Below are 13,616 nucleotides of genomic sequence, written 5' to 3' on the forward strand. Positions count from 1 at the left end.
GAGATTAAATGACTTACTGATTGTGCACAGTACGCATATGGTCAACAAGGGAATCAAACTCAGGCCTGTTGGATGATCTGTATTATGGATTATCTGTATTAAGGGGGCCAGAGAATATTTAATACATATAATGTGTAGTTTAATTTGTCTTTCTACTGCAGCTTCAGCAATTGGCCTGTCAGAACCAAATGGGTAATTTAAGATGCTCTCAAGATTGTGCAGTAATTCTCCTGTAGAATCATTCCTCTATCATTATATTTTCCAGATTTATCACTTCTTATGGTAGACTATTCAGATGATAGAAGTTTTATAGCTGTTGAGCTTGTCTAAATTGAAGTTTTAGACATACTTATTAATTCAGGATAATATCCTGGGTCCAAACTTCAAACTCATAATTCTTGTTATTTTTGGATTGATTGTTAAAAGGAGCTAATGCTACTGTGCTTGGTGGGTTCATGGCAAAAGATGAAAGCATGCAGAATATTAGTAGTAGATACATGGCCTGGGTCACATATTCTAGAACCATCCTTTAGAGTTAGTCCAGCAGTAAACAAGATTGTTTACTAGTGCTGATGGACATATTGGTAGAGGAAAATTGGAAATATACCATTGCCATTTGGAGAAGGAGGGTTGACACATAGGGCAGAGAGGAAATGTGGCCTTGGGGATGAGTATGGGGTTTGACCCAGCAATTGTAGGGACTGTAGACTGGTTTGAAAAACTGGCACAATGGGCCAAGTAGAGACCCAGCCAAAGGCTAACATGGATTTGTGTACCATAAGCCTACTTATTTTAGCAAACATCTTAGCAATGCTAAACAAAATATATCTTTTTTATTACTGAAGTATAATGCATCTGTTTACTCTCAGGTTTTTGAGCTAGAACACCAAAATTCCCTTGATCTGATTTTGATTTGAAGGCACCATAGTAATATCATTGTTGATAATGAAAGGAAAATAACAGTTTCAATATATATATGATCATTTTGCAGGAAATACTGAACAACAAAAATAGTAGAAATGCTTCTCTTCCTTCAGCTGTAATGTTAGTTAAACCAAAACTGTTATGAGATGGGTTGATCTCTCCATAGTTTGATGAAAATATATGTAAATGACTGCATTGAAAACAACATATAGATCCTTCGCAGCACAATTTGCACTTTCCATTTATTACGGCTTTACTTTAAAAATGCTGACCTTTATGCATAAGAGGCCTCAGTCTTTTAATTGTCACTTTATTTTTCAATACCACCTATTCTTTTGCACAGTAATGGCTGAAAGTAGGAGAGGGTAGAAACATTAGGTTCCTCTTAATGGAAAATAAGCTTGAAATGATCACTTTGTTATCACTGTACTTTTAGCTATATTTATACCTAGCATTAGTGCCAATTTAGTGTTAAACTAAGATAAAATGCTTTTTTGTCTGTCTTTTAATTAAAATTAAACTAAAATTAATTAATTTTGTTTTGTTTTGTTACATTGACAGATCAATCACCACCCTCGAGAAAAAGCAGAAGCTGTCCCCATATCTCCAATTAAGGTAAAGTGACCATATTCATTGTTTTTGAAACTAAAACATGATTTCAATAATCTACACTTTGATGGCAGATTTGAATCCTGAATCATTATCTTGTATTTTTGGGCTCCCTATTTCTGATTACCTCTGCCCTGATGCTGTCAGTGTGAAAGTCTACACACTGGAGTACTAGAATCACTTAAAATGCATAAACAAAATAGAAATTAACTGGGTAAATTAACTGATACAAAATATGGTTTTCATCTTTAGCTCACAAAGTACAAAACTAGCACACCAAATAGATTAAATAAAATAAAAGATGATGGACAAGATGACTGGGGTTAAATCCCACCACTACCAACCAATGAAAATAGAGTAAGCACGATGGCCAACAGACAGTGGTTTGAATACCACTATTGCTAACCAGTGTGAATGTCTATCAGGTGTATGGTCTCTCAAATTATTACACTGGTACCAAACAGATTCAGGTATAATTCATTCCCTCCACTGGAGCTCTGGAAGTTTGCCCTGTAACTTCCCCCAGGTAGAGCCTAGCTTTTTGATAGAATCAAATTATGTCCTCTCATTTCAAACAAATGTTCATATCTCTGGAACCACACGTGTTACTAAAAATGTGTGAATGAGAAACTCTTCAGCAGAAAGCTATTTTTATAATGGTAGTGTTCTTTAGGTGCTAGGTCTTTAACTGGATTTCATAAGTCACAGTAAACACAATAAATATTAAGTTTGTAATATTTGGTAAGCAACTTACAATATCTCAGTAACCACTCAAGATACACACGTCTCTCAGCAGCATTTTGTTCACCCAGCTGAGAGCTTTCATATGAGGCTAAACAATTCTTTGTTTCTTGTTTGCTGAGATATTTATAAAAATACAAACTTTATGACAATATAAAAAACTATTATATGAACAACAATTAATATATTTTTTTTCCTGCACTAGACGAGGTCAAATATCAATACAGTTGTGTTTGCCATTTAAGTTTTAAGATGAAATCTTTTTAACACTTTATATGTGACATGGTTTTGGAATTATTAATGTAAATATGAAGAAGCAATATTTGATGCTTAAAGGCGTCAGTAGGATGTAACTCTGAAAACACCTTGAGGTGTCACTTGGTTGTAACGAGCTAAACAAAGCCAAAAATGATGTATCACTAAATAATATACTAAGCGCAGCCTGGCCACAAGATCATGCTGGAAATGTGCCATCCACATCCAAGAACAGGCTTCACAATGAGCATCCTTCTAAGAAGAGTCATTAGCCTAGCTCCACAGACCCTTTTCTCGCCAGTCTCAGTTTCAGTGCCTTCTAGAGCTCACTTACTCACAGTAAAACCTTATGTTTACATGCATATTCATTTCTATGGAAACCTGGTAGTATTTTCTGCAGTATAGGCTTCTACCCCAGTGTTAGTAGGCTGCCACCATCCAAGGTCATTAGGCCTGGGACTCACCAATTACCTTTTCACTCTTGTTAATTAGCCGAATAATTATATGTGCAGATATGTGTGAAAAACAGTCCAGCTGCTAGACACGAATGCCAGTAACGTCTCGCTGTTTAGCAATTAATACCCCCTTAATAACTGACAGTTACATAAATAGACAACTAGTCAACAATCTCTAAAAGTGAATAAATAAACAATACTTTAAAAAGAATTAATTAAGTTATATAGACATTGCATTATACAGAAAGATAATGAATTGCACAGGAAACAGAAAATAAGCCTTTTGAATGTGTATATTGCAGGCAAGAAAATATCCTGCATCTAGTCCCCCACTTGCTAATTTCTGAACTAAAAGAATTACTGACCTAATTCAAAATGCAGAAACGAGGTGTGGAGAATGTAAACGTCTAAGCCTCAGTATAGTTCCTTCTCAACAGTCTTTTGTTTCTTCTCAATTGATAGCAGCTGGTTTCATTTCCATATGGAATCTAGAGATGTAACAAAATAGGTTTTCCCACAATTACATACTAATGAGGCTGTCAGCTTCTGGTTGGTTCATTTATCTATTTAATTAATCCTCTAATTACATTTGAATGGCTCTTGCTTTCCTGACAAAGGGAAAAGTCCCAGATCCTGCTTTTACATTCTTACACCCTAAGTATAATTGCTGTGGTTTCCATCAGTAGGCAGCTATAACTTTACAGCTTCAAGAAAATTTTCACAAGGTTACTTACATTTCCATGTCACTTAAAAGAAAACATATATTGCATATCTATATATATCAATCTCTCTAGCTGTAGAGCTGACATTTAGCTTGTGACTGTTTCAGTATATTACGTGTGTACATATTCCTGCCCTTGTTGGAGCTGTTTGCTATCAGCAGTGGGTGAGGAATGAAAAAAAATATTAGCAACAAAGTAGACCATAAACCAGCAAATATGCAACTAAAGCTAAAAAGATCAGGGCCAAAGTAAATCTAAAACACAGCTAACATCTAGCATTTGTTTACTATTTGATAACTGTATCAATCGGCTGTTGTTTAATGAATCACCTTTAACTATGGCCTGAGCCAGAGATACCTGCAAAACATAAATTAATAACAATATTTTCAAAGCTTAATAAGAATAAAGTAATTTACAGTCACTAATATACAGCTATGAAATTAACATAGAGGAACTTCAACCCAAATGTTCAAAAGGTTATTCTGAGGACTATGATTTCTGCAGTAAAAGCTAAAAGCTATAAAAAGTTACAATTTAAAGACATACAGAAAGAGAGAGAATATAAATAGTATAGCAAGTGAAAATGTTTAACTATAAGAGGTGTAAATAGTTTACTAAAAAAGCCAAACAAGGATAACTGGCTGCATGCAGTTTAAAGAGGTAGTAAAAGAATGATATATCAAAAGAAATAAAAACTAACTTGTGGCTCCAGAACCTGTACAGGTTAAATAAAATCATTGCCATACTCATATCCCACAGTTCACATAAACTTTTGGAAATGCCAGCTGTTTTATCATAAATGAACAAGCACTTGAGAAAGGAAAAGCTTAAAATGTGATAACTCTGGATAATCAAATGACTGTACTAGGAGTAGTCTTAAAAAGGAAGGTTAATGTGAGCAAGCACTTTCTGTAGATGAAGCTAAGGACTAACTAAAGTGTTTGAAAAACATGGGCTAAAAATACAAACCTGTTAGACTCAGAGAAAAACAACCTGCATTGTTATGACTACAGAACCTGAAAGCAACAACAATTTTGAAAACTGACATAAGAACTAAAAAGAAGATCCTGAAGAAGAGAGCAAAGCATTTTCCTTTCATCTCATAATATTATGGAGTATATTGTAGTCAAGAAAAAGCTTAGTTGAAAAACAATATTTTGTTAGTATGTCTGCTTCCATCAAGCAATTTTTGTGTCATAATAACATTTAAATTTAGTAATAGCAACTTTTTGAGCTGCTAATTAGCATTAATATTATACAGAACATCAACAAAAGATTAAAACTATTTGATTTTTCAGTTCTGAGTCAGTACATCCCTTAAATATTGCCCTGAATTCAGTGAAGTTTTCATAGCTTCTTATAAAAGATAACCAAATATCCCAAACTGATCTGTGACTGCTTGTGTTGACAGTGGTTTGGACAGAGAAATAGACAGAAAAAAACACTGGTGACCTGGTAGGAAGATGGATAAAGATGGTCTTTAATAGTGAGGTGATGGTTCAGTTCAAAGATGACAGCATGGGGTTTAGAAGCATAATGAAGATTATCAGAGAAAGAGCTGCACAGCCTGAGGGCAGATGTAGGGAACCATTTACTGCAGAAGAAGGTTTAAATCCAGAACTTCATAATCTATTCTTTGACAAAGCGGAGTAGCAAAACTGCTTCCTTCATGAGTAGAGTCATCAGAAACTCAAAATTCCTGTGTATTCTGTAACAGCATACTTATTGTTATGGGAGACTGCCCTATTATCTTGAAATGAGCACAATCCGTACTGTTTTCAAAGTCTAATTTTGGGAGTCCTGATACAACTGTATGTCTAAAAATAAGGCAGCAAGATGATATCTACAAGCTGACATGCTTTGCTAAGCATGAAAAGTAAATTGGTCCTCATGAGATGTACAGAGATGAAGTTATTAAGGAGTGTTTACAAAAAAGTTATGAAGAATAAGATATATTTTCCTTATTTACATTAATAATGCAAAAATGGAGTGTGATTCCGTCATGCTGGGGTGACACATGCAAGCAGTGGTTGTTGGTGAAAAATGGCAATAAACTATGCACAGAATGTGAAGACATTCTGAGACATAAATGCATTTTTGGTAAAGCAGTTATGACGATTAGCTGTATTTTCCTAACTGCATTAATTTCATAAAAGTTGTGTGACCTACAGGTGAACAAATGTTGACATCTTATATATAAAACATTAAGGCACACAATGTTGCCACTGGTACTTGTCATCTAATACATGCAATTCTGTTGATTTAATGTGTATTGAAATATTGTGAAACTACATTCATAATTTACATAAATTTTGTAGTATAACAAAGCTGGAGTAAGCTGCCTTTCTTATTATACACCATTAGAAATCTCTCAAACAAGTGAACAACCCTTCTGTTGATATCTTGGATATATTTTGCACACCTACAAAAATAGAACCCTTTATTTAACTATAGCATTACATAGTTACAGTAGAACTGCTAAAGTCCCAAAATTGGGCTATACAAATTCCTTAATGTTGCATGCAAATGTATGCTTTCCCATAAACAATCTAGTTGTTTCTTTAAAGTATTTAAATTAACAGATTCTCTAGTATAAAGGGGTATTGAGTTACACAGTTTGTGAATTGACTTATTTATAAAGTAATCTCTTTTCTTAGTTTTATTGCAATTAACAATCTATGAGAACCTCTACATCTTTGGTTAGCAGACTTTTCTCTTAAAATAAGTTTTAAACTGGATCTTAATTCATCATCTTTTACGGCCCTGTAAGGTAACTCCGGTTTTCCGTTAATGATGCTGTATAAAATTATGAACAGTTTAAAGCGTTTTAATCTTTCTTGATAAGTTAGTTTGTTCAGTTAGCTACCATTCTTTGTGTATCTACTCTGAATCTTTTCAAGAGTAACTAAATCAGCTAGTGATAATGTGCAAAACATTAAATTGTACTCAATCAATGAGCTAAAAATTGATATATACAAATGTATTAAGACTTTTGTATGACTGGTTTGTACTCAATCAATGAGCTGATCATTGATATATACAAATGTATTAAGACTTTTGGATGTCTGGTTTGTACTCATTCAATCAGCTGATCATTGATATATACAAATGTATTAAGACTTTTGGATGTCTAGTTTGTACTCAGTCGATGAGCTGATCATTGCTATATACAAATGTATTAAGACTTTTGGATGTCTAGTTTGTACTCAATCAATGAGCCAATCATTGATATATACAAATGTATTAAGACTTTTGGATGTCTAGTTTGTACTCAATCAATCAGCCAATCATTGATATATACAAATGTATTAAGACTTTTGGATGTCTAGTTTGTACTCAATCAATGAGCTGATCATTGATATATACAAATGTATTAAGACTTTTGGATATCTGGTTTGTACTGTACTGAGAATTAGATTGATCTTCTTCACAGTCCTTGCTCTTAATTGTTGATAGTGTTTTTTAAATACAAGTGCCTTGCCAGTTATGATGCCTAGATTTTTATATCATGTACAGTCTTTAATATGGTACCTCCAACATTTATTTTCATATGTATTATACCTCCAGAAAGAACAACCTTATATTTATTATAATTGAACTTTAATGATATTGCCCAATCATAAATCACTTTGAGATACCAATTCAAATAAAATATATTTTTCTTTCATAAATCTGCAGTATAAAATTAGCATCTACAGCAGACCTTTGATACTACCACCAGGATGTAGCTCACTGTCCATCAAAGAGTTTTCATATTTTACGTTATTTTTATTTTGTAATGCACATCATTTATGTGATATTGCAAATCTCATGAAGTATGGATTCTATAGACAATTTTGGAGAAATGCCAACATGAAGCAATTGGTTTCCTAGCTTAGAAGACCTTGGGTAGCAAGGGGATTAATTAGCCTCCTGTTGCTCATTTGAAGGAGTCGTTATGGTACAAGCGGTTATTTAAACATGAATGTTGAATTTGAAAGCAGGAAATATAAATGAATCTGAATCAGATCATGTTTCAGATGGATTTAAAAGGGAGATGCAGTAGTGTTCACTTTATAGAAAAAGATGGATAAAGGTGCAGAGTGTGTATAGTAACATTTGAGTTCAAAGAGGTAGGTTCTATAACATGTAAACCACATGCTAGCAAGGAAATAAAAAAAATCCCTTTGGCCTCTATTATTTCCTCATGAAGGGGACAGGAGGTTAGAATTAAAAACGCAAGCTTATGGTTGACTGATTATTTAAAGTGAATGGTGTCAAGAAATTGGAAATACAATCGGCAAGTAAAGATAAATACAATATCTTTAGTAAAGAAAGATGTAAGCATGTGTAACATTTTAGGGGTAAAGCTATATACGTATTGGACGGAGCGGTGCAGTAGTTTGCATTGTTGCCTCATAAACAAGAGGTTCTCTGGTTGGATTCTCAGCTGGGGTGCCCTCTGTGTGGAGTCTGAATGTCCTCCTTGTGTTTGTGTGGGTTTCCTTTGCATGCTCTGGTTTCCACCCATATTACAAAGATATGCATCTGGAGGGTTTCTCCCTGGGCCTCTGCTGAAAATTGGCTCGTTCCAAGTTGTACTTTCCCAGTAAACAAACGTTAAATAAAATAAATATTAGCACTGTGGTTTAGTTTCAGAGGTGTGACAAAAGGTATGACTTTTTCCCCCTACATGTTAATGTGTCATGGTTTATTTTGTGGTTAGCTGGAGATGTCTTAAAGATCATTTAGTATTTTCTTATTTTTTAAATTGTTTTTGTTTCTCATGACAGTTGCCTGCCATCAGCTATATCATAGATCCTTTCCTCAGTCACTTGCTCTATCCTCCCTGGTGCCTGTCCAACCTACCCTTTTGGACTGGAACCCATAAATGGGCAATCCCTACAGAAAGCAATAAGGAGGGGGCATGCAGAAAGGAGCAGTACTGCTATGGGGCTGGATAACATACTAGTATGCCTCTGGTTAGCCTGAAACATGACTTGTCAGACCCCTTACAGAGGTTATTCAATGTCAGCCTCCAAACAGGCTTCACATGGATAAATAAAGACAGCAGCAGTTATCCCTTTGTACAAAGGTGGAGAATCAATGGATCCAGATAATTGTAGACCCATACACCTGAACAGCCTCATCTGTCTGGCTAAGGAAAGGATCATTATGGAATTAATAATTAAGGACATAGCTAACCTACAAATCTCAGCCTAAGTCAGTTTGGATTCATCAAGAACAGATCCTGCCTACTTAACCTAGCTGACTTCTTGAGAAAGTTCTGAAGCAGTGATGAGGGCATAACAGTACACACCACATACCTAGACCTTGCAAATGAATTAAACACCATTTGACACTCAGGTTTTGTAGATACCCCCCCCCCCCGAGTTAAATGTAAATCCCTGTGTATCTCATTGTATAAAAAAATTGGCTCACAAACAGAATCCAGAAATTTAGAATGGGTAGCAAAACCTCTTCCAAAGGACCTGTCAGTAGAGGTGTACCCAGGGCGCAATCCTTGGGCTACTCCTCTTTTGCATTTATTTATGTAAGTCAAAGCAAATCCTAACGGTTTATGGCTGAACAAATTAACAGATATTGTAAACTTAATGCCATCATTAACTCTCCAGAGAATACCAAAATGCTCCAATAGAACCTTTGCTAAACCAATAGCTGGTGTCAAAACCATAGTCTACAACTAAATGCCAAGAAATATGTAATCATATCCATCATGAGGCATGACTTCCATTGTAACTATCACATTGATAACATACCCTTGAAAGTTTATCCCATAGTCAAGAATCTTTGAACCTGTGTTAACAATGACCCCCTCATTTGATCACCATGTAGCCACTATTTTAAGGAAGCCCCTTTTCATCATACAGTTTATATCTAAAGGTATGGCATCCACATCCAGGGATGTAATCAGTCTACTGTACTCAGCTTTCATCTAGGCAACAATTGAATGTAATTCCCCATTCAGTAGTTACCTGTCCAAATACTTGTCACAGCTAGAGTGACCAAAGTATTTTTCACTTGAAATCAAGGGTCTAAATAACAAAGACAATGCTGACCAACTCAAAGACTTGTCCCTCTACTCAGTATCATACCGGTTACAAAGAAGCAATGTCTGCCTGACATATATAGCCTTAGCAGACCCTACTCTGTCAGACCTATTACGCGATGGTAGCATGACCACCCACTCGTTATCTTTTGCAAGATTAATAGAACATGTTGGAGGGATATGTATATATAACAGAGAATACCCTTTGAATGGAACTGTCATCCACTCCACATAAAGCAAAAGTAGCTCTCCTATTCTTTTCAAATGCAGTTTGGATGAATGGATGAAAAACTGCTAATTCACCCCTGTTTTACCCCTTCTCTATGTTAGATTGTGTTTGCTTTCTTGAATTTTGCATCATTGCCTTCTTCTAGTTTGCATGTAGTGATTTATTTTCTTTACACTGTGTTTTACTTGTATTCAACTTAACTGTCTTTCTAGTTGCCTGACCCTTATGTTAATAAATATGTTATGTTAATCTGATCACATAGCTCCTTCCCTCTCCTCTTTTATAGGCTACTGTAAGTAAGCACAGAATTATCATTTTGTGAAATCACTCCGCTTCAACTATTTAAATTTATTGGCCATCCCACTGTATTTCATAGACCCAGAATACAAAGTGGCCACCCACTTCCAATCTATCTTGCTCTTTTAAAATTAGTGGTTGTCCACTTAGCTAGTTAAAGCTTGTTAGCCCCTCTTTGTCTCTAACATCTTAGTGCACATTGCAACTCTTAGCATATTAACCCATTTTTCCATCTTTCTTTAAAATCTGCAACATCTAGTCCAAGACCACCAATTATTTTAGAGCCCACATTCCGCCTCTCGGTAGTCGTGTTGGGATTAGTGCCTCTGTTTGGCTAATGGTGAGAGAAGGAGCATAGGGACATTATTCTCTGGAAACCGCTGATCAGCAGAAAGCCTAATAATTGCTTCATAGGTGACAGCTTGGAATATGCACTTTTGTTCCCAGTGAGAGAAGCAGAGTGCATTGATTCCTGTTTCTGCTTAGGCAGTGAGTGCCTGTGCTTGATGTTCCTAACTGGTCTAGTTGCTATTCAAGGCATCTACCAGGAAAGGCTACAACAAGCCTACAGACCATTGCATCATCTTGGACATAACTGTGGATCATCAAACAGCCTATGTCCTGCTTCTCATCTTGTGTCAGGTGCTACTGTTTTGTTTCTGGTGAAAGAAGAAGCACAGGAGCATTGTATCCCAGCAGAGTGAAACTGTGGTGAGACCGGCATTAGTAGCAGCCAGGCAGTAGCCATTCAGGTGACTCCCCTCTTTTCATCATTCTTGACAATTGAATTCTTTCTTTTCACTAATTACTGCTTGATTACTTGCTGTGTAACCTAACTTCAGAATATCTGCCTATATACTTTATCCATAAATCATCAGGGTCTACTTATTAGTTTTCCCTCTAGTGTTTGGCAGAGTCTTGTACAGATGCAGAAACTCTGATCTGACATGTGTCCTGTAAAAGCAGCACTGAGATTTCACCAATACCTAGTTGCACATAGGACAACTTCTTTGCTGTGGCAAGCACTCCTCCCGGACTTGCAAACTGGATACTCCTGACATTACTTTATATTCTCACTCCAGCTGTATAATCTATAAAAAAGGGCCTGTTGCCATGTGGTATGAACTTTTCCACTATCTGCTTGGTAGATATGGGCATCCTGAGGCAATGTAGAAATTACCTCCTGCTTACTGACAACCAGTTAATTCTTAAACAAACTGATACAGTATGTGAGAGATGTATTTACACAATGTCACTGGAGCAAAGTTCTCACATAAAAATACTCCTATTGTCAATAAGGTTGTCAGTAGTACACATGTTGCACCCATTGCACACAATTCAAAGCAGACACACAGACCCACATATGCTAAGGCACTTAAATCTAACCCTCCTAAACATCAAATAACTTGTAGATGAAGTACATAAAACAAAAACCCTCAGCAATCACGAATGCACTCTTTCAAAACAACACCCACATCAACACATACAGCCACATCTCATAGAGTCTCTACTTCTAAGCCTTTAAAGCAAGCCACCACACAATCCAACATTCTGGTCATTGGAGACTCCATTGTGAGACATACTAATGTCCCTCTCACTTGGCTGAGTAAGCAGAAACTCACGGTCACTTGCTTATCAGGGGCTAGGATCCACCATATTATGCATGCACTCAGGGCATTGGACCACAAGTACCAGTATGACTCAGTCATAGTCCATGTGGGTGTAAATGGCCTGAAACGTACCTCCCTAAACTATATGAATAGAGACATCATGGAACTTTCAGAATATGTGTCCCAGGCAGGTATGAGCCTAGCGCTGAGCAGCATTTTACCTTCTCCATTGATGATACCACAATATGAACAAAAGATGACTGATTTTAATAATTGGCTTAGTTTCTGGTATCATTCTAAGGGGGGAGCAATATTTGTCAGCATGGAACTATATGTTCAACAGACCATGCTGCTTTGCCAGGGATGGACTGTACCTCTCCCCTCTAGGCATTCGAATATTAGCTAAAACATTGTTGTCCCACATAGGGCCTTTTTTAGGCAATGCCAAACTGAAAGTACTTCCAACATAGCAAATCAAAAACAAGAAATGCTAAAGGTGTCACTGCTCAATGCTAGGAGGCTAAACAAAAAACTCCACTCCCTAAAAGCTCACCTCACCCTAGAGAATGCTGATGTCTGTGTGGTCAGTGAGGCATGGTGTAAGGCAGCAGAGAGGCACACTGACAGTAAAAGGCTATAATGCCTTCTACGCATTTAGACCAGCTACTATACACACAGGTGCTGGTGTCTCAATTTACATAAAAAATAAATATACCTCAAGGCTGGTCAGACAGGACAATGCACTTGAGCTTCTCCACATTCAAATCACCATAGGCAAAATCCAATACCATTTCCTTGCAAGCTATAGATCCCCTTCTATGACCCAGAAAACCTATACCATGTATTACGACTTCCTGAAAACAGTCACCATCCAACCCAATACCATATTTCATGGGCAACTTTAATTACCCCTCTATTAACTGGGAATCATATATGACACCACACTTGCAGGCACAGAGATTTCCAGATTTTGTAAACACAAACTTCCTGGACCAGATTTTCAGTACACCAACCTGGGGTGCAACAGTACTGGATCTGATCCTTACTAATATGGGAAAGTGCTACACACCCTCTAGTAAAATATCTTCTTTGATAAGATCAGACCACAAAATGGTCTCCTTTAAAGTAAAAATAAAACCTGGAACCCCAGCTAACCCTGGAATATTCAGGATCTATTCTAAGGCTAACTTCCTACTATTAAGTTATAACCTGGCCAAATTCCAAGCCCCTATAAACCCTGAGAACACCGCTGCCTACATGGAACTGTTCACAGAAACCCTGTACAAGCATGTTAATAGCTGCACAGCAGCAGCTGTACCCACCAGGAAGAAGTATAGAACTAACTCATAAAAACAAGCTACCCTGGTAGAATCGTAACATCAATAGGCTGTATAACAAAATAAAGAAAACCATGGCAAAAATTATGAGGTGTAGCACTTGGCAGGATAAAAGTGCTCTCAAACTAAACAAACAATTCAGAGGACAAGTAAAGTCTACCAAAGCCAAATTTAAGGTATATCATTCTTATCTATGTCTGCAGCCTCAAAGGCAATACACAGTTGTGTGCAAAGCTCATTGGAAATGGAGCCACCTATAGTGAACCAAAACATATAAGCACCCCTCTCTCCCCCCCTCAACCTTCCCTCAGGAAATACCATCTAATATAAGTCCTCTGTTATCACTAGGAACAGGTCCTTAATGCTCTCTCTAAGGCCAAGAACACTG

At 36.6% G+C, this 13,616-nt stretch overlaps 1 protein-coding gene across 1 annotated transcript in view; it reads left to right on the forward strand.

Moving 5' to 3' along the window:
• LOC122788060 (low-density lipoprotein receptor-related protein 2-like) overlaps window positions 1-13,616 on the forward strand; it is a 1,238,079-nt gene that overhangs the window by 1,160,219 nt on the left and 64,244 nt on the right. Inside the window, exon 77 of the mRNA XM_044054982.1 lies at window positions 1,486-1,539. Coding sequence (XP_043910917.1) covers window positions 1,486-1,539 — 54 coding nt within the window. The remainder of the gene's footprint in view (window positions 1-1,485; window positions 1,540-13,616) is intronic.

Source organism: Protopterus annectens, chromosome 13.part0 (genome assembly GCF_019279795.1).
Source record: "Protopterus annectens isolate FY-2018-M chromosome 13.part0, PAN1.0, whole genome shotgun sequence".
Lineage (NCBI taxonomy): Eukaryota > Metazoa > Chordata > Ceratodontiformes > Protopteridae > Protopterus > Protopterus annectens.